Source organism: Lepidochelys olivacea (genome assembly GCF_965140295.1).
Source record: "Lepidochelys olivacea isolate rLepOli2 genome assembly, chromosome: 3".
Taxonomy (NCBI): domain Eukaryota; kingdom Metazoa; phylum Chordata; order Testudines; family Cheloniidae; genus Lepidochelys; species Lepidochelys olivacea.
In genome coordinates, this window is record NC_140413.1 from 73834757 (window position 1) to 73857287 (window position 22531).

Consider the following 22531-nt stretch of genomic DNA (forward strand, 5'->3'; position numbering starts at 1 on the left):
AAATCATTTCTATTGCAAATGTTTAGTCAACACACAAGAGTTCAGCTGGAAGGCAACAATATTTATCATTTTTATGTAATGCTGTCTGTCTTTGTAGACAAGATGCCTTGAGAGGGCATATTTTGATTAAAATACCTTACTTGCAGTATGACAGCTTAATTTCTTATTTATCTCACAATGCCTGGCTTGTGAAATCTCCGTGATGGATGCAATCAGACATAACAAGCTTCAGCTTTCTGGACTTTGCTTTCCTTGAATCTAGGTCCCTTGTAGACCTTTCATTAGAACTGTGAGAGCCCGAGTAGATGCAGTTAGCTGGCATCTGTCAGCTTTTATCTTTTGGCTCTGACTCACAACCCTGCATTTCACTTTGAATTTCATATTCACATGAACCCAGAAACTTAAAGACTATCAAAACATCTGTGTTTCACACAGTTTCAGAACTCAGTCAGAAATTTGCCCAGGCTCACTTGTACCATAAACCAGGTTTGCTCACAAAGTTTGGAAAAAAGGTATTCTGCTTAGCAGGAGATCTGAGTTTAGGAATCACATCAGGATTAGTGGTGCAAGTTTAGTGCATAACAATATTTAATTACAGAGATGGACCCAAGCTACAATATTTGGAGCCAGATCTGGGTTTGTGGTTCTGATCGTTACAGGAATAAAATCAAGCTGCAATCTCCTAATCCAGATCTTCCTCATAATTAGGTGTGCTTGGATCTGGAACAGTGTTGGTTTGCCATAAAGTAACTTGAGATCTGGATCCACCTCCTATTGCATCTGGTGACATTTGGGTCCAGGGTTTTAGGCCCAGTTTTAAATAACAACATAAAGCACTTCAAAAACATTAATCTTCTCAACATACCCATAACCAGTGCTTAATTTGTGCCACGGCTTGCCGGGGCTGAGCCCCAGAACCTCTAGGTTTGCCGTGTCACTTATGAAAGTAAAAAGATGGCTTGAGCCCCAGCACCTCTTTCATTACAAATTTAAGCACTGCCCTTAACAGAGGTAAGTAACTATTATTCCCAATTTACAGCTGAAGAAATTAAGGCTGAGATTTGGGTACACCTATGCTGGAGCTGTAAGATATAAATTTCAGCTCAGGGAGACATACCTGTGCTAGGTCTGATTGAGCTAGTGCACTAAAACTAGAAGTGTAGCTGTAGAGGCATGAGTGGCTAGCCATCCCAAGTACAATCCCATCCAAGACCATAGATAGCCCTTCATGCTGTTTGCGCCACCGTGGCTATACTTCTATTTTTAGCATGCTTGCTGGATCATAGCTAGTGTGAGTACGTCTCCTCAAGCTGGAATTTACACATTCCAGCTCTAATGTAGACATACCTTTAGAGAGCGGTCCAGACCCAAAGAGGAATCAGTGTCTGATCCACGATTTGAGCTCAGGAATTCCCAGACCATGCACTTAGCATATATCGTGTTCTCAGGGCCCAGTTAATCCTTTGTGGAAGCTGACCTTGGCACAGGGCTTGGGGTTGAGTGGAAGTTTCTTTACTTCAGCTTTAAGCCTGTCCTATCCTGGGCTGCCTTGGTGATGGTTTAGCCCCAAGTACAGGGTAGAACTGCCTGAGAGCTGCCTGAACTTGTGATTCCTGTCTGTAGCCCTAAAAGGCCACTGCAGCAGCTCAGACTAGCCAGGGCACAGTAGAAGCCCAGCCAACATCTCTGTCTCTGCATCAGTGCCACAGCATTTCCCCTATGCCAAAGGTATCTGCAATGGATGATCTAGGGGTGTTATATCAGCCTGCGGCAGCACCCTACATTGGGAGGAAATCCCTAGAGGTCTGGGTCTGATGGCTTTATGGCCCAGTTACATTAGCAGAGCCAACTCAAAGGGCCAGAAGATAAAGGGAGGGTAATGGTGGGCAGGGCCCTCCGTCTTCAGGGAAGGGGTCAATGGCCCTTGTGGAGGTTAAAGATAGGGCCCAGCTGTGTTTCATACAGAAATTATGAAGGAAAAACTGCTGATTTGGGGTGAAAACTGTCCCAAAACTCTGACCTGCATTTTCAACAGCAAATTCTTCTATGTGGCCAAGAAAGCCTGTGTTTTCAAGCCCAACCAACCTGCCTAATCTAAAATTTAAATGTAAAACAAACTAAGCAGCAGGATCTTTTCATACTAATGATTTTGTCCCCTAGATGAATGGTTGAATCATAGACTCATAGACTATCAGGGTTGGAAGGGACCCCAGAAAGTCATCTAGTCCAACCCCCTGCTCGAAGCAGGACCAATTCCCAGTTAAATCATCCCAGCCAGGGCTTTGTCAAGCCTGACCTTAAAAACCTCTAAGGAAGGAGATTCTACCACCTCCCTAGGTAACGCATTCCAGTGTTTCACTACCCTCTTAGTGAAAAAGTTTTTCCTAATATCCAATCTAAACCTCCCCCACTGCAACTTGAGACCATTACTCCTCGTTCTGTCATCTGCTACCATTGAGAACAGTCTAGAGCCATCCTCTTTGGAACCCCCTTTCAGGTAGTTGAAAGCAGCTATCAAATCCCCCCTCATTCTTCTCTTCTGCAGGCTAAACAATCCCAGCTCCCTCAGCCTCTCCTCATAACTCATGTGTTCCAGTCCCCTAATCATTTTTGTTGCCCTTCGCTGGACTCTCTCCAATTTATCCACATCCTTCTTGAAGTGTGGGGCCCAAAACTGGACACAGTACTCCAGATGAGGCCTCACCAATGTCGAATAGAGGGGAACGATCACGTCCCTTGATCTGCTCGCTATGCCCCTACTTATACATCTCAAAATGCCATTGGCCTTCTTGGCAACAAGGGCACACTGCTGACTCATATCCAGCTTCTTGTCCACTGTCACCCCTAGGTCCTTTTCCGCAGAACTGCTGCCTAGCCATTCGGTCCCTAGTCTGTAGCTGTGCATTGGGTTCTTCCGTCCTAAGTGCAGGACCCTGCACTTATCCTTATGGAACCTCATCAGATTTCTTTTGGCCCAATCCTCCAATTTGTCTAGGTCCTTCTGTATCCTATCCCTCCCCTCCAGCGTATCTACCACTCCTCCCAGTTTAGTATCATCCGCAAATTTGCTGAGAGTGCAATCCACACCATCCTCCAGATCATTTATGAAGATATTGAACAAAACCGGCCCCAGGACCGACCCTTGGGGTACTCCACTTGATACCGGCTGCCAACTAGACATGGAGCCATTGATCACTACCCGTTGAGCCCGACAATCTAGCCAGCTTTCTACCCACCTTATAGTGCATTCATCCAGCCCATACTTCCTTAACTTGCTGACAAGAATACTGTGGGAGACCGTGTCAAAAGCTTTGCTAAAGTCAAGAAACAATACATCCACTGTTTTCCCTTCATCCACAGAACCAGTAATCTCATCATAAAAGGCGATTAGATTAGTCAGGCATGACTTTCCCTTGGTGAAATTATGCTGGCTGTTCCTGATCACTTTCCTCTCATGCAAGTGCTTCAGGATTGATTCTTTGAGGACCTGCTCCATGATTTTTCCAGGGACTGAGAATCATCTCCCTAGGACTATGGAGTGTCTACATTAAAAGCGCTGCAGCTATGCCACTGTAGCGCTATAGTGTACAGAGTGCTATAGAGACAAAAGGGGTTTTTTTCAATTGCTGTAGTAAATCCACAGGGAGGTAGCTAGGTGGATGGAAGAATTCTATACCAGGACTTAGGTTGCCTTAACAGAAAGTTTCTTAGCAGTGTAAATTTTTCACACTTCTGAGTTACATAGCTAAGTTGGTCTAAGTTTTAGGCATAGAGAAGGCCTGAGAGACAGGAAAAGCCAAGATGAAAATATAATAGGAGTGAAATGAAACGCGTACAACAGTCAGCTAAAAGCATTGCCCCCTTAGGTTGACAGTTGGTTGTTCCTCACAGAATTAAGGGGTCAGCTCTCTGCCTTCTTCTCTCCTTTGTATATTTTTTTGCCTCAGGCTACTCTTTGACAACAGTTTTTGTTTTATAGGCACTCAGAGAGAGAGGTAGTTTCAGCACCTCTTAAAATCAAGTCTTATGTATTTTATTTCCCCTTTTATTACTTTAAGGGGGACTGTCAAGGTTCCTCCCCCACTCTGAACTCTAGGGTACAGATGTGGGGACCTGCATGAAAAACCTCCTAAGCTTATCTTTACCAGCTTAGGTCAAAACTTCCCCAAGGTACAAAATATTACCCCCGTTATCCTTGGACTGGCCGCTACCACCACCAAACTAATGCTGGTTACTGGGGAAGAGCTGTTCGGACGCGTCCTTCCCCCCAAAATACTTCCCAAAACCTTGCACCCCACTTCCTGGACAAGGTTTGGTAAAAAGCCTCACCAATTTGCCTAGGTGACTACAGACCCAGACCCTTGGATCTTAAGAACAATGAACAATCCTCCCAACACTTGCACCCCCCCTTTCCTGGGAAATGTTGGATAAAAAGCCTCACCAATTTGCATAGGTGACCACAGACCCAAACCCTTGGATCTGAGAACAATGAAAAAGCATTCAGTTTTTTACAAGAAGACTTTTAATAAAAAATAGACGTAAATAGAAATAAAGAAATCCCCCCTGTAAAATCAGGATGGTAGATATCTTACAGGGTAATTAGATTCAAAAACATAGAGAACCCCTCTAGGCAAAACCTTAAGTTACAAAAAAGATACACAGACAGAAATAGTCATTCTATTCAGCACAATTCTTTTCTCAGCCATTTAAAGAAATCATAATCTAACACATACCTAGCTAGATTACTTACTAAAAGTTCTCAGACTCTATTCCTGGTCTATCCCCGGTAAAGACCAGCATATAGACAGACACAGACCCTTTGTTTCTCTCCCTCCTCCCAGCTTTTGAAAGTATCTTGTCTCCTCATTGGTCATTTTGGTCAGGTGCCAGTGAGGTTACCTTTAGCTTCTTAACCCTTTACAGGTGAGAGGAGCTTTCCCCTGGCCAGAAGGGATTTCAAAGGGGTTTACCTTTCCCTTTATATTTATGACAGGGACTGACAAGGGCAATGAAAGGGATAGAATTTGTGCCCTTTTGTGCTTCTTTCATTAGAAAGAAGACCTGGAAGGATTTGGTTTATTTCTTATAGTATAGTATTTTTTATGGTATATTTCTTATATGTTGGTGTTTAGTTGTTCGTGGGTTTTTTTGCTGGTTTTTTTAACCTTAAAAATATCAGGAGTGTTAAACCATATCTTCCTTGTTTTTAATGAAACAAAGTGAAAACCTTGTATTTATCTTCTTAGATTTCTCAGCGCTTAAGCATGTTGAATTATTAAAAGAAAATCTTTCCTTGGAGCTTTTTAGAGGGTGATTGAGTTAAATGGGTGTTAACAAAGAAAAACAAACAAAAGCAAAGGGTTTAATAGTCTGAATAAAAATCACTTCACCCCTCAGTTAAGCAGATTTCACCTGCTTGCTACATGTGAGGCCATAACCCTTTCAGTTCTTCAGTTGTCCATAGAGTCTTCCAGGGGAAAAAAGGTAAAAAAAAAAAAAAAAAAAAAAAAAGACCTGACTTTTTTCATGTAGAGACCATGCCAAAAAAAAAAAAAAAAAGCCTGGTGGCTTTTATTAAAAGCCCATTTGTTTCCCAGGAAGGTTGTCTTTAAAATACAAAGTCCTCCTTTAAATTAAACAAAAAATACTTCTTAAGTGTGGGGGCATGGAGTATTAACTATAGCCTGAGCCAGAGTAGCTCTTTGTGGCCAGTAGAAGTGGACTGCAGAATATCCCGACAGTCTTTCCACTCTGGGTAGATTTTGTTTGTCATCTTTGACAATTACCCTCCAGCCAGTGGCACAAGCCACTGGTCCAATCACTCTCCAAGTGTTTTTTATTTAGCTTTATATATTTAAAAAAAAAAAGGGAGGGGGGCTGTGGGGGTAAACAAATGCTTTCCATTAACATGTATTTACTCTCTCAAAGGATCTCGCCTATAAAGGCCACCACTGGCATGAAGCGTGCTTCAAGTGTGCCAAATGCAATCACTCTTTAGTGGAAAATCCTTTTGCTGCCAAGGATGAGCTCTTGCTGTGTACTCAGTGTTATTCTAATGAGTATTCATCAAAGTGCTTTCATTGTCAGAAGGCCATTATGCCCGGTAAGATAACCAGGACTTTTTGCTACCTCGATGAAATGGTTATATTGCACTTGGATAGTTAAGCTACAAAGTATAATTTCTTGGCTTTCAGTACAGCATGCAGGGGATTATCTCCCCTCGTTTAATCCTTCTGCATGCTCATCTTCTGTGATCTAACATTGCATGTGTAATTATATTACACCCCACAAGGAATAATATTACAGTCTTGAAATAGAATCAGATTTGCTCACATAGACTCAATGACATCGCCTAAACTGGCAATTTTCAGGAAAATCACAATTAGACTTGCTACAGTGGGAGTGCTACTATGGGCGTAGGGAACACAACTATCTGTATTTTTCCATTATGTCATCTAGACCGTCAGGGACCAGACTTGGTTACAGGGGGATTTGGGGATGGAAATTTTTGTTTGTTGAAAAATGGCTTCTTCAAAGATGAAACTGTTCTTTAAAAAAAATTGTCAAGATGTTTTGGTTTTGTGATGTTTTCTATGATTAGTTTTAACTTGAATTTCTATCAGATTAAATTCCTTAAAATTATCAACATTTTTAATTTACCAAACATTGGGTTTAGTTTAGTTTTGGTTTTTTTTACTGAAAACCAGTTCAAAAATGATTTCTGACAGCTTTGTGGGGGAAAAAATCATAAAAAAACACAGGAAATTAGTCTGATTTTGAACGTGTGAAACTTAAACCACTTTGGAATTAAAATTTGTCACTAAATCACTTTCTGGTTTTTGTAACCAGCTCTGTTCGGGATTTGCCATGGTGGTGTTTCTGCATCAGTTGGGCAGATTCAATCCTAACGCAATAGTGGGAGATTCCCTGAAAATATCATGCAACTGAAGAGACCATGGCAGCCCATATGTGGCAAGATGAACTGGCTTGTCTAGGGCATTGTGTCTCAACCTTTTTGATAGCAGGGACAGCTTGCTCCCTTCCTAAACTGTGTTAGGGAAATCTTGGGGACTGGTCCTTGAGAACACTGGTCTAGGGCATTAACAAATAGGATCTGGCAAACATTAAGAGAACCCAATGGGAAAGGAGGGTTGGCTAATTTTTCAGGAGACCTTGGTTCCAAAATACTTAGGCCTGGTCTACACATAGTTTTTGTATTGGTATGGCTCTTTTGGTTAGGGATGTAATTTTTTTTTAACTGGTAAAACCCAGAGTGTGGATGAAGTTATACCACTGTAAAGGTGCTATGGTTCATTCCCCTTCCCTTACAGACATAAGCTATACCAAGGCCTGGTCTACACTAAAAAGTTAAGTTGGAGTATCTACATAGGTCAGAGATGAACAAAATCCACACCTGTGACCAACATACCTAGGCAAAGCTAGGCCCCGGTGTAGACACAGTGAGGTCAACAGAAGACTTCTGTCAACCTAGCTACCATCCTTCAGGAAGGTGGTGTTCAGGAAGGCTATGTCTATACTATCACTTATGCTGGCGAAACTTGTATCGCTTGGGTATGAAGAAACACCCCCTAAGCAACATACGTTTCACCGGCATAAGCGCTCGTCTGCGCAGTGATATGTTGGCAGGAGAGCTTCTCCCGCCAACATAGTTACCAACAATCCTTTAGGTGAATTTATTATGTTGAAGGGAGAGCTCTCTCCCATCAGTATACAGTGGCTACACAAGCGATTTTACCGTTGCATGACTGCATTGGTTCAGCTGTACCGCTATAAGCTTACTAGTGTAGACATGGCCTTACAGTGACAGAAAAAACCCATCCATTAGTGTAGGCTGCATCTACACTTCAGGGTTGTATTGGCATACAGTGATGTAGCTACCAATATAGTCTCCCTAGTGTAGACATACTCCAAAATAAGCACATTTTATGCCAGTATAATCGCCTCTATACAGAGGTTTTATACAGCTTTAACTACACCAGTATAAATAAATGACCAGGATGATGTCTAAACACTTTTCTGCACTATAATGTAGTTACAGTGCTGTAGCTATGCCTCTGTGACCCTGTAGTGTAGACACACATAACAGAGACAGAAGGAGTTTTTTCTGTTGGTGTACTAACTCCATCTCCCCTGAGCAGCAGTAGCCCCATTGACAAATGTATTCTTCCATCAGCCTAGCCATGTGTACACCAATGGGTAGGTTGGCATAGCTACATCTCTCAGGGGCATGTAATTTTTACACCCCCTGAGTGATGTAGCTATGTTGATTTACACTTTCGGTGTAGTCCAGGGCTGACTTTAGTGGCCTTGCCATGATTGTCCTTTATTATTGCTTATTTCTCCACACTACAAACTACCCTATAGTTTGGCATAAAGAAATGGCATGAGTGTTATCAGTCTCTGCTCCATTTGGGAATAGTAGAGAAAAGTTAAAGTACACTGGAACGGTGACAAGCTGAAGCTTGCCTTTTTATGCCTTGTATACCATTAACATCTCTTATTTTTCTGATTACTAACTTCAAGATAAGCCCCAATTGCCAGGGTTACCAAGTCCTGTTCTCTTACCCACTCTGCTGAGTGCTCAGTGCTCAGGGGAAACTCCAACCCAATGATGTTAAAGCAAAACTGACTCAGCAGCTTCTCTGCCCATCCAGAATGTGGGCACTCTCCTCCCTGCAGGATCACCTGCTGTTGGAGCACGCAGCCTCCTCCTCCCCTGCAATGGGGAATAATTAGAGGTCCCGGATCTCTCAGCACTGAGGCACTGCCAGAGAAGAAGGGGGAAATTGCAATGTGGAGTCACTGAAAGAAGCATTATAGTACATGGGTGTATACAGGTTATGACTTTGTAGATGAATTGGGCATGGGAGGCAATGGTAATCATGGGCTCAAAGGCAAGGGTTTTGGCAGATCTGACTCAACAAACAAAGTGCAAAACTCCGAGCTTCCAAATCTCCTTTGATAGATATTTATATAGGCAGCTTCCTTTGGGGATTGCCTCAGTACCTGAGATGTACCAGACCATCATGCCCTGGACCTTTGACAATCTGTATAGGGTAGAAGTAATCATTAGTGATCTGTGGTGAAAATGATCAGCAACTCTAAGATACTGTGTCATTTCCTGCATCGTTCTAAAGAAATTAAATTGAATTTGAAGAGAAACTAATGCCAGCTGGATTGAATGAAATTACTTATTCAGGACTTGTATTCATTAGCAAAGGAGTTTGTCCTGCCATAAGAAAGTTGCAGGAAATTTGTGTAAGTGAAAAGACCTCAAGAGTAGGAGAATTCATGGGCATGTTTAAATATCTAAGCAAATTAATCCCCAGTTTGTGAAAGTGACATGCTCAATCCAGTGTGCTGCTTGACCACAGGATTGAAGGGCACTGGGATGCAGAAGAACCTGTCCTAAAATATTTTAATACAAGAAAAAAATCTAAAATCTCAGTTTATGCAAGTTCACCTGGATGGGGGATGAGTGGGAGGTGCTGTCCTTCTGCAAGATGATCACTTAACTTCAGTGGGACGCACATGCTTGTTTTGTTTTTCAGGTTCTCGTAAAATGGAATTTAAAGGGAATTGCTGGCATGAAACCTGTTTTGTTTGTCAATACTGCCGGCAACCATTAGGAACAAAGCCTTTGATTACCAAAGACAATGAGAATTATTGTGTGCCATGTTTTGAGAAGCAGTTTGCTCACCACTGCTACTCCTGCAAGAAGGTAATTGATCAAACATAACCAAAGGGAAGATTTAGAACACTATATGACGCTACTAAGCTCTTTTTAATGCAATTCTGGACAAGGTAGCTCAATGTCAAAATGCATGCACAGTAGGACACTATAGGCAGAGTTTGATTACAGAAACTACAAGGTTAAAATAACCTCTGTAAATGCCATACATTATACACACCTAGAGGTTTTACAGCTGAACCTACATGAAACAGCAGGAAGTGCAGAGCGTAGCCACATGGCATACAAGTGACCTTTTCACAGGATGGCACCAAGGGAGTTAATCTAAATACAAAGATAAAGTTGATAGTTTCATATCCGAGCATACGAGGACAACTGGTGTAGCAGAATGGAAGCTCATACTCTGTGCTTTGCTCTGCTAAAGAGTGTAAGAACATTTTACGATAATGTTTACTTATTCTGTCTACTGCTTACTTCGTTAATATAAAATATTTTTGAAAATGTTTTAAAAGTTGCCCAAGAGCTGCTCAGGGGTTGAAAATGAGCTTGTAATGAACAGAATTCTCATACCATCCCAACCTCAGGTCCTCCTTGCTTCTGCTGTTGTTAATTATTGGTATTACAGTAACACCCTAGAGCTCCCAATCAAGAAGTAGCTCCATTGTTTCAGCACCATACAAACCCAAGTTAGGATATGTCTGCACTGCATCCGGGAGGTATGATTCCCAACCAATGTAGCTAGACTTGACTAGCTCTGCTTAAACTAGTGTGCTGCAAATAGTAGTGAAGACTTTGGAGCACAGACAGTGGTTCAGGCTAGCCATAGCGGCTTAGACAGGCTTGGACATGGGCACCTAGGGGTGACAGTGGACGAGAAGCTGGATATGAGTCAGCAGTGTGCCCTTGTTGCCAAGAAGGCCAATGGCATTTTGGGATGTATAAGTAGGGGCATAGCGAGCAGATCGAGGGACGTGATCGTTCCCCTCTATTCGACATTGGTGAGGCCTCATCTGGAGTACTGTGTCCAGTTTTGGGCCCCACACTTCAAGAAGGATGTGGATAAACTGGAGAGAGTCCAGTGAAGGGCAACAAAAATGATTAGGGGTCTGGAACACATGACTTATGAGGAGAGGCTGAGGGAGCTGGGATTGTTTAGCCTGCAGAAGAGAAGAATGAGGGGGGATTTGATAGCTGCTTTCAACTACCTGAAAGGGGGTTCCAAAGAGGATGGCTCTAGACTGTTCTCAATGGTAGCAGATGACAGAACAAGGAGTAATGGTCTCAAGTTGCAGTGGGGGAGGTTTAGATTGGATATTAGGAAAAACTTTTTCACTAAGAGGGTAGTGAAACACTGGAATGCGTTACCTAGGGAGGTGGTAGAATCTCCTTCCTTAGAGGTTTTTAAGGTCAGGCTTGACAAAGCCCTGGCTGGGATGATTTAACTGGGAATTGTTTCCTGCTTCAAGCAGGGGGTTGGACTAGATGACCTTCAGGGGTCCCTTCCAACCCTGATATTCTATGATTCTATGAACTAGCAGAAGCTGCACTCATGCCATAATGTGCACAGTGCTATCTTTAGCAGCCTAGCTTGAGCAGAGCTAGTGTAAGTCTGTCTACCTGTGCTGGGCATCACCCTTCTCTGTTGCAGTGTAGACCTATTCCGAGAGACATGGGAGGTCCATGAACCCCCCATTTGGGGAGGCTATCCCCCAGCTCCATCCCTTATTCCTCTCTTCCCCTGCTGGATCTCCGAGTCCCCCACTGTGGCTGGAGGATCCCTGCCCTAGCCACCCCACGTCTCAGCCGCCGCCCGTCCCAGGCCACAGCCAACCTGCCCTGATCTGCCGGCTGGCCCAAGCTCTGGCCCTCCTGCCTGCAGCCCACCCCAGCTGGCCTGAGCACTGGCCCTCTAGCTGTCCAGCCCCAGCTCCCCGGATCCCGCCCAGCTGCCCCAGGCTGCCAGCCAGTCCGCCCCCACCGCCCCGCCCCGAGCGCTAGCCCACCCGCCAGCTCAGCCACCCTAGATCTCACCGGCTTCAGGGGAGAGGCTGGGCAAGGGCAGGAAGAGGAGCAGCATGGGCGGGGCCACGGGGGAAGAGGAACATGAGAGCGGGGCCTCGGGGCGGAGCACAGGAGGGGCCACAGCCTAGCTGTTTGGGGAGGCTTAGCCTCCCCTGACCTACTATATCCACCACCCATGCTTTGGAGATGTTCCCTGCCCTGAAGAGTTTATTCTCTAAATACAAAAGGGATGGTCCAGTGGTTATGGTACTAGCCTGGGAGTTATGGTACTAGCCTGGGAGTTGGAGAACTTGGATTCTATTGCCTGCTGTTCCACAGATTTCTTGTGTGGCCTTGGACAAGTCACTTAGTGTCTGTGTAAAATGAGGATAACAGCTCTCCCCTACCTCACACGCTGTTGTGATAATAAATGCACCAGAAATGGTGAGGTGCACAGATACTACTGCAATTGGGGCCCATATAAGTACCTGCAATGGAACCAACATGAATAACTTATGCAGCTGCATGTTCATATCAATCAGTCCCAGTCAAGATTAAAAATCAAACTGAAAACAATTGAGACACTCTCTCTATATCTATCTATCTATATGGCAGAGAGAAAAGAAATAAGAGGATTTATTTAAAAAATACCACACACCTTGGGAATTCCTAGTTTTGACTAGAGCTCAAATGTTATCTGAATGTTTGGTTTTGCAGCTGATTGCTATCGATTGTTGTTCACGCTTTCATTCCTTTGTTTGTTTGCTTTTTGTTGCTGCATCAGATGATAACTACTGGTGGAGTGACGTACCACGACCAGCCATGGCACAAAGAATGTTTTCTGTGTGCTGGATGTAAGAAGCAGCTGTCTGGGCAGCGGTTTATTTCCAAAGATGACCATCCATACTGCCTAGACTGCTTCCGAAAGCTTTATGCAAAGATGTGTGCGGTCTGCAACAAACCCATTACTGGTGAGTCTAACCGTTTAAAGTAGACCAGCCACTAAAAAGTTATCAGTGCTGTCTCAGGTCAGATGTCTATTAACTGTCACAAAATATTCTACTTGTAATTATATAATTGCACTTACTGTGAATTTTAATTATCAGTTTGCTTAAAAAACACTTCCTGGGTATGACTACACTGTTAGTAGAACTTGTGTTACCAGACCCTGGGTTTGTTATCCTAGGGTTTGAGGTTAATTTAGATTAGAAATTATTGAACCCTGAGTCCCAATCTGGGGCTCCAACTCTACATGACATCATATGGGCCTGCCTATATCCCAGACTTCCTAGTGCTCTCCCAAAATGCGGCCACTCTAGTCCTTCATTCATGGTGCAGTGTATGAAAATTTGACTGTCCACCAAAATTAACTGTTTAGAGGACAAAGAAATTCGGCCTATGGGATTATGGAATACTTTTGGTGGACTCACAGAACACAAGTCCGGCAAGGGCTACCCTGCAAAGCAGTAGGGTGTGAACCATGGGTCCCAGCTTGACTCACGCTAAGATTGTCTGCCCCCATAAGGTCCTGGGATCCTGGGTCTAAGCCCTGTTTTAGCATGATTTGTGTGTGGACAGAAGGGGGGTTAGGCTTGAGCCTGAGTTCAAACCCTGGGCTTACATTGCAGAGTAGAGATACACACTGATAACTGATTTTTTTAGACAAGGGACATGCAGTAAATTTATTCTACAAGGATTTCAGTAAGGCATTTGATACAATTCCACATGGGAAATTATTAGTTAAATTGGACAAGATGGGGATTAATCCAACTGAAAGTTAGATAAGGAACTGGGTAAAGGGGAGACTACAGTGGGTCATACTGAAAGCTGAACTGTCAGCCTTCCAAGGGGAGCAGTGGGGGCAAAAAACCTAACCGGCCTCAAGACTGAGCTTGATAAGCTTATGGAGGCGTTGGTATGAGGAGACTGCCTACAATGATACATAGCTGATCTGCAACTGCTAGTAGTAAATATCCCCAATGGTCAGTGATGGGTGACTACATTGAGAAGGCTTTGAGTTACTACAGAGAATTGTTTCCTAGGTGCCTGGCTGGTGCATCTTGCCGAAATGCTCAGGCAAGACCCTGAGGGCTTTTTGCCTTCCTCTGTAGCATGGGCTATTGGTCACTTGCACATTTCAACTAGAGTAAATGGTGGATTTACAGAGACCATCCTTTCCTCCCTATTTAGTGGAGGAGTAAGAAAAACGATCATTTCTAAGGGTACAGCTACGCTCCATTTTTAACCCTGCAGCTTGAGCCCCACAAGCCCAAGTCAGTTGACCAGGGCTCTGAGACCCAGCGTCACAAGTTGTTCTTTGCAATGTAGACATAGCCGTAGAGATTATCATTTTTCTTACTCCTCTGCTAAATAGGGAGGAAAGGATGGTCTTGTGGTTAAAGCACTGGACTGAGACATGGGAGATTTTGATTCTGTTCCTGGTTCTGACAGGCTTCCTGTGTGATATTGGGTAAGCCACTTATTCTCTCTAGGCCTCAATTGCCCATTTGCAAAATTAGGATAGTAATAACCCTTTCCTCTCAGTGGTGTTGTAAGGATAAATTAATTCACGTTTGTAAGGTACTGAGGTGGCCATATAAGTACCTACATATATACACACGGGGCAGATCCTTAGCTAGTGTAAATTATCATAGCTCCATTGACTTCAGTGATGGGAAGACTATTTCAGTGAAGCCAGGGCAATGTACATCAGCTGAAGATCTGTCCCATGGTGTCTTGTGACAGAAAAGGGGCCCTCCTGTATTCATCCTCCAATGCACTCAAAAAGAAGAAACAAAATCTATTTGATTCTTTGTTATAAAACTTACCCCATTGAAGGGACAGTCTGTAGGCTCACAGCCATATGAAAGTGAGCTCCGTGAACCAAATTCTGTTCTTAGCTAAGTAAATGCAACCCCATCCAGTTAAACCTCCTTACTACTAAACAGAGTGACACAGATGTAAATGAAGACAGAATCTAGCTCCCCTCCATATTACATGCACTATATCTTGTTGGAACATATAAATCACGTGTCATTCAGTACAAGCTAAGCATTACATTATTTTTATGTACTAAAAGAGCTTCTCTTGTGGTTTATGTAAATGTCTTGTACATTCTTGGCCCTGGTCTACACTAGGACTTTAGGTCGAATTTAGCAGCGTTAAATCGATGTAAACCTGCACCTGTCCACACGATGAAGCCCTTTATTTCGACTTAGAGCTCTTAAAATCGATTTCCTTACTCCACCCCTGACAAATGGATTAGTGCTTAAATCGGCCTTGCCGGGTCGAATTTGGGGTACTGTGGACACAATTCGACGGTATTGGCCTCCGGGAGCTATCCCAGAGTGCTCCGTTGTGACTGCTCTGGACAGCACTCTCAACTCAGATGCACAATTGTTTGCCGTTGCTCTGACGCAGGGAGGGGCGACTGACGACACGGCTTACAGGGTTGGCTTACAGGGAGCTAAAATCAACAAAGGGGGTGGCTTTACATCAAGGAGTATTTCAGGCAGGACTTCACGGAGGGTTCCAATAAGAAATGGTGCACCTAACTTATTGTTCTTATTGGAACAAGCAGGTTGGTCTGGCCTCTGATTGATACATGACTAGATTTACCTCACTGCACCTTCTCTGTGAGTGACTGCAGTGTGACCTAGAGGAATGAGTCCCCTAGACGGGGGGCGGGGGAGGGGTTTGCAAATGAGTACAAAACAAATCTGGTCTATTTCTTGTTTTGATCCACTCCATCTATCTTTTACATCTTTGGCTGGCAGCAGATGGTGCAGAAGGACTGCATGCCATCCACACCTCATGGCTGCTCGGCAGAAGATGGTACAATAGGACTGCTAGCCATCCTCATCTCTTGCCTGCCCGGCAGAAGATGATGCAATAGGACTGTTAGTAATCCGTATCACCTGCCTGCTCACCATAAGATGGTTCAATAGGACTGACTGCAGGACTAAAGAGAATGACTTGATCAAGTCACTCCAAATTTAGTCCCTGCGCCCATGTCTGCCCAGGCGCTTCTGATCGACCTCACACAGGTGACCAGGAGCACCTCGGACATGACGATGACGGCTACCAGTCCTATTGCACCGTCTGCTGCCACAAGGCAATGGGTTGCTGCTTCTGTGTAGCAATGCAGTACCGCGTCTGCCAGCACCCAGGAGACATATGGTGACAGTGAGCTGAGCGGGCTCCATGCTTGCCGTGGTATGGCGTCTGCACAGGTAACTCAGGTAAAAAGGCGTGAAACGATTGTCTGCCGTTGCTTTCACGGAGGGGGGGAGGGAACGGGGGCCTGACTATATGTACCCAGAGCCACCCGCGACAAAGTTTTAGCCCCATCAGGCATTGGGATCTCAACCCAGAATTCCAATGGGCGGCGGAGACTGCGGGAACTGTGGGATAGCTACCCACAGTGCAACGCTCCGGAAGTCGACTCTAGCCTCGGTACTGTGGAAGCACTCCGCCGAGTTAATGCACTTAATGCACTTAGAGCATTTTCTGTGGGGACACACACTCTCGAATATATAAAACCGATTTCTAAAAAACCGACTTCTATAAATTCGACCTAATTCCATAGTGTAGACATACCCTTGGAGTGGAAAAAGCTGCAAAGTGAAGTTGAGTGACTCAGGTCCCGAAGGATACATGAAGAGACACTTAATAGTATCCTACCTCTAGTAGGCACACAAACATATCAGACATTATTTCAGTAATCAGGTTTTTTCAGACATAAAACTAGTACAATTGTAGGTTAATTAGATTTAACTGTTCTGTGCAGCTAAGGCACATTTATCAAATTAAGAGATCTTGCCACTCATGGAAAACTTGTATCATGATTTGGCCCTGTGTGCTTAAATCATTAATAATTCAATGCCAGGTTAACACTCTGACTGTTCTGAGACCATTAGTTGAGACTATTAATAGTGAATCTATTACTCCTCTAGCCCAATGATGAAGTGTAATGGAGCCAGCTAATTACAGATGTCTGATCCTCATATATAAATCAAGGAAAGTGAGGGAAATTCAGTCACCTATGATAAGATTACAAGGTGGGGGGCACGAACAGATTCAGGAATATCTGAGACAGAAAAAAATCTTAATTAACATTAATTTATAGAGTTCCACAATTACACCAGTATACCTGAGGGTTTGCTTTTTCTGGGAGCTTGTGTTTCACACAGCTCAAATCTAGTGACTTTCAGTTTGAGTGCTGGAGTATGAAAATCCCTAAATCTCAGAGATACTAAATTGAAATGTCTGAATAGCACTTGGTTTTGCACTTGAACCACACAACCCACACACTACCCACGATTTCTACCATAGATGACTCATGACTCCCCATACTGGGGGGCAAAATCCAAAGGGGGGGACACGTGAACACCCCACATGTCTCCTCCCCCGCCCTGTACCCAACCCGGGGCCACTGCACTCTCCCTGCCCATGTTACCTGAAGGGAGAGGGGGCTCTGTCCCTCTCCCACTGCACCTCCCCCTGGCATGTTTGGCCGCTGTCCCTGGCAGGTGGGCCCAAGCACTTAACCCCACATGCCTCATGTACATGTTGCCTCTGATTTCTATGGCAGTTTGCTGGAAGCTGGGTGCAGGGTAGTTGGAAAGATTTGTAAACCTTAGTGGATGTTTTGATGAGCCAGGTCCATGTTTAGAGGTCGTAATGGGATATGAAAACAGCCAGGTGTCTCACAGCTGGGGCTTTGCTGCAAACGTTTTTCCCAGCTCTAATTTTTAGTTCCTACGATGCATATGTTGGGCAAATCTATTTCTACAGGCTGTTTCAAACTATAGGATTTCAAACTTGTGGATTTCAGTGTGACAGAAGACAACATGCTACATTCAAAAACAATCTATTTCTGATCTCTTCTAAAGTCTACTGAATTCCTTTTTTTCTCATTTCTTTTCCAGCGCTCGGAGGTGCCAAATTTATCTCATTTGAAGAGCGCCAGTGGCACAGTGCCTGCTTTAACTGTGTGAAATGTTCCATTTCGCTGGTGGGACAAGGATTCCTCACCCAGCAAGATGACATCCTCTGTCGTGAATGCGGCTCTGCTGCATAGTTAGGGGGAGAGAGACGTCAGCCTTGCATGCTGTAACCAAGTACTTCCTTACCTTGCGGTCAGGAATTCATTTAAAGGCCATTAAGAGTTATTTAGTCATTCAAGTTGCTTTCCAACAGCAGTTCAGTTCTATCACAGTGCTCAGCTGCTACATGCATGCCTTATATCTTGTAAAAAGATTTTTACACAGTTCTGGTTAAGAAAACCTTTCCAAAGAAATTTCTATATATATTTTAATGGAAATACAGTATGTTTGTCCTGGTAAAACAGTGCACTCTGCTGTTGGGAGCTTTAGAATTTGATATTACATAATCCAAGAATGACTATGAAAAATCTATATTTGGAAGACATAATAGATTACCTCAATGAAGAAAACTTATACTAGTAGTCTACTGATGCAGACGCTCAGGTGTAAAGTGGTGGTGGTGCATTCCACACTGGGCCACAATATTTAATCAGAACAATGTTCCACAGTATTAGAAAGTCATCAAACATTACATGTTAACCATGGCAAAAGAAGTAATAATATTTCTTTTATATTGTTGTGCAGATAGGAGTTCGATAGATATCTCTGGCATCTCATTACGTATGTCCTTTATTAGTTGCTACTTACGTTCTTCAAGTCTTAAGACACAAGTACACTTTCACAATTACACAATAACACAAGGTTCATAATATCGCAGCTAGGCCCGCAGTTCACTTCACTTTGTTCTTATATCTCGCTGACTGACTAGCAATGCCCCACCCCTTATATGCTCCCAAGGGCATGGCTGACAACATTCTAGGAGGTTCAAGGAAAATGTAGTTCTCCGAAAGTCTGGAAGGTTCCATGAGATTCTACAAAGGTCCAGAAGAGTCTAGAAGATTAGTGAATCCACATATGAAATACCTGAAACATTTTACTTCAAACATTCTATTTTTCCTTTTGTTTCTAAAAACAAAAACAGCACCCACCCAAGCCTGGTGCCCCCAAGCCTGGGTTGCCTGCACCTAAATCTGGCGCTGCCTACCACTGAGAGTTGGTTTATGCTCTGAAGCATCAAAGCCTATATCCGTTCTTAACAAACAAACAAATAAAAATCTGTTCCAAGACTAGTGATTTGCAGAGCTGAACTACAGCCCCTTTACCAAAATTAGCCAGTTTTAGTTAAACTTTTTTTTTCTTCGTCAACTTTTCAGGACATAAATAAATAAATAAAACTACACTTTAATCTGCCATCAAAATCAATTAGCTCCCTCAATCAGAGCGCTAATTTATAATTTACAACTAGCTAACGTCTTAAAACTGCAGCTGCCTTGTCTGCACTAGGATTTTAGTACATATTAAACATACACCCTTTTTCCTAGTGTAGATATGGCTTGAGAGTCACCTTCGTGTCTGCCAAGCCACCTCTCTCTCCTCCTGAAACCCATTTTCCAGAAACCCAACCATCTTTCTCATCATGAATAGTTTCTCCTTGCTCTCACTTCTTTGAGCTGTGATCTAATATCTTTTCTTATGTGTTTGCCTTGTCTATATTAAGACTGTCAGTGCTTTAGAACAAGGAGCATGTCCTACTCATTTTAAGAGCCATGTACATTTACCAGCATTATAGCAAGGATTTTTAATATTATTTTCATTACAATCGATAGGCCAACAGAACAATGTAGGTTTGTTCCTATATCTCATTTATGTCACTTGGAGAGGATTTCATCTGCTTGCTGAGCTTTTAAAGTAAAAGTGTCTATATTAAAGGCCATCTAGATTAGTGTTACAAATGGTTCTTCCCTTTGTTGTTCCACGCTTTCATGTAATTAAACTATCATTATACTGCGCCATTGAGAATGGTGCACTGAAATACTCAAGGGCAGGTTTTGTACCATTTACCACGCTCTTGATGTGTTTTAAAAAACATCTTACTCACATTAACTTCAGGAGCACGTGTGTCCTTTTAGGCACTGATCCAAAGTCTATTGCCATTAATAGGAGTCTTTTCTTTGACCTCAGTTGCAGTAAGATCTCATTCCCTTATTTAATTGAAAGTGGTAATTACATTAAGAAGACATAAAAAGAAAAGTACACTATATGAAAATAGGCCAGTGCCAAACTGCAATAGCATAAAATCTATGTGGATAATAACTAACCACAAGCTCTCTGTTTTCTAGTCAATAAAATATTGATTTTTTTGCTTAATGTGGTGTTGGTTTAGATTTTTAGTCTCTTCTGCTAGGAGAGCTTTTATCAAAGTTTATTTTCTGATTTGCTTCTGGCTTTACTCTAGCTGCTTGCCTTTCCTTTCTTTTCTCATAGATCAGATAGAGAATATTGATCAGAGTCAGGATACCATAAATAGAACTAGGTAGTGTAGCCTAAAAAAGGAATATAGCAATGGACATGTATGCAGAGAGATTCTAAAAATGTGCAATGACTGATTAGAAATTAGCTCACTGGTAAATGTCAACTGACCCCCAGAATCTTAAAATAAAAATTGACAAATCACCTGATGTGACCATTGCCACTGGATATGGGATCTGCACATTATTTAGTTATGTTAATTCACTTTGTGGGTGGGGAAGGGGGGGGACTCTAATGATGTGGTTTAGGCCCATCTATTCAACCCCGTCTGAACAATGCTCTTGTTCAACCGCAAATTGATGCAGGGTGAAATTCTATGGCATGAGATATGCAGAAAATCACACTAGATCAGTGGTTCTCAAACTGTGGGTCCCAAAGTGGGTCCCACTTTGTGTTTTAATGGGGTCGCTAGGGCTGGTGTTAGACTTGCTGGGCCCCGGGGCCAAAGCCAAAGCCCCACTGCCCAGAGCTGAAGCCGAAGCCAGAGAGCCTCAGCCCTGGGTGGCGAGGCTCAGGTTACAGGCCTCCTACCTGGGGTTATGTAGTAATTTTCGTTGTCAGAAGGGTGTCGCTATGCAATGAAGTTTGAGAACCCCTGCACTAGATTATCACAGTGGTCCCTCTTTTCTGGCCCGATCATCTGTGAAACCAAATTTCTGCCATGACTCCTCCAATATTTTTTTAGAAATGTAAGTTAAATTGTTTGACTATTTTTCACAGAATATACCATTGTCAAGTCTGAAGATCTGAATGCTTTCACATTACATACATGGATGCTAAGAAACAACAAACTAAACTACAACTACAATGAGGAGTCCTTGTGGCACCTTAGAGACTAACAAATTTATTTGGGCATAAGCTTTCGTGGGCTGGAACCCACTTCATCAGATGCATGGAGTGGAAAATACAGTAGCAGGTATAAATACACAGCCCATGAAAAGATAGGAGTTGCCTTTTCCCCACGGGGAAAAATTAGCAGGTGCTCTGCACCCACCAGCAGCCAAGCTCCCCCTCCTTGCCTCCTTCTCCCTCCCCAGCGTGCCGTGTTTCTGCTCCTCCCCTTCCCTCCCAGTGCTTCCAGCCCCACCCCACCCCCACCACCTAACAGCTGTTTGGCAGCACTTAGGACTTTCCAGGAGGGAGGAGGATGAGCGGGGACACGGCGCGCTCAGAGGAGGAGGCGAAGAAATGGCGGGGCAGGGGGTGGGGACTAGGGAGAAGAGGGTAGAATAGGGGAAGGGCGAGGGCAGGGCCCACCGGGCAGAGGGGAAGTAGGCACCTATGATGTATTCTGATACACTATGCCCTGTTCACTTCAGTTCAGAAAACTTTATAGCTATAAGACAACCTAGCAGGGAAGGGGGGAAAAAATTTGGACGGTGTACATTTTTCACTCCTTTTGGGATATATAAAGGTGGCTTGAAATAGATTAGATTTGTTGGTTTTGGTCTTTTTAAAGTATTTTTTTTCCCTTGCTTATTTTTTACGTTAGAAATTCTGATCACATCTATGGAGAACTCTGTGGGTAACTAGAGAAGTTAGTGGGATTATAAATTCATAAGAAACGTTCAGCAGAGTAATTGCAAAGTGGAGACTATTCAGACTATAAAACTTGGGGGGTAGGACTGTTGTAGGGTGTTTTTTTTTTAATTAGATTATGGACTGGGACTCAGGCTAGCTGGGCTTTGTTACCAGTTCTGCTACTGGCCTGCTGGGTGACTTTGGGCAAGTCACTGCCCTGCTCTGTGCCTCAGTTTCCCCACCTGTAAAATGGGGACCTCCTTTGTAAAGCACTTTGAGATCTACTGATGAAAAGCTCTAGATAAGAGCTATGTATTATTATGAACATCTATTTTGCCTAATGCCTAATAAACACTTAGGGTATTTTTGTTAACGATTGGCCATCCCTTCACATGAGGGATGAGCAGGCTCCCAAAAGTCCTCCAGCAAAACTAGGAAAAACAAGACTTGATCATTCTAGTGCTTCAAAAAATTAAAACTTTCAACCTTCTTGACACATCCTGGAATGGATGGAAAGGCATCACAAACATGAGGTGAAGAGAGAGGGGCTTATTCTTATTTTTCACAATTAGTATTTTGGGTGTACAAGATTCATTTCTCCAGTGAAACCCTCACACTCACTGCCCACCCCCACGTCAGACTGGAAAAGCAGTGATAACTCATGACAAACAAAACTGTATATGATTTAAATAGCATCTTTTAAACAAAATTTGGCATCCCATGTGCATGGAGAAGTATAGCTTTTAATTGTGCTTTTGATTATGCTGAGGCAAGACTTGGTCACAAGCATCTCATGACCTAGGTGAATGTTCATAAAGAAATGGGTGTAGGCTAGTAGTACTTCAACTTTAAGATCTGCTGGTGATGGCCTGATGTTGAG

At 43.3% G+C, this 22531-nt stretch overlaps 1 protein-coding gene across 5 annotated transcripts in view; it reads left to right on the top strand.

Annotated features, from left to right (window-relative positions):
- Window positions 1-19932, top strand: part of FHL5 (four and a half LIM domains 5) — a 46382-nt gene extending 26450 nt beyond the window's left edge. For all 5 annotated transcript variants that reach the window (XM_084622598.1, XM_084622599.1, XM_084622596.1 and 2 more), the window contains exons 3-6: window positions 5929-6103; window positions 9573-9742; window positions 12498-12684; window positions 17644-19932. In XM_084622598.1, coding sequence (XP_084478724.1) covers window positions 5929-6103; window positions 9573-9742; window positions 12498-12684; window positions 17644-17795 — 684 coding nt within the window. In that variant the 3' untranslated portion in view covers window positions 17796-19932. The remainder of the gene's footprint in view (window positions 1-5928; window positions 6104-9572; window positions 9743-12497; window positions 12685-17643) is intronic.
- The last annotated feature ends 2599 nt before the right edge of the window (window positions 19933-22531 follow it).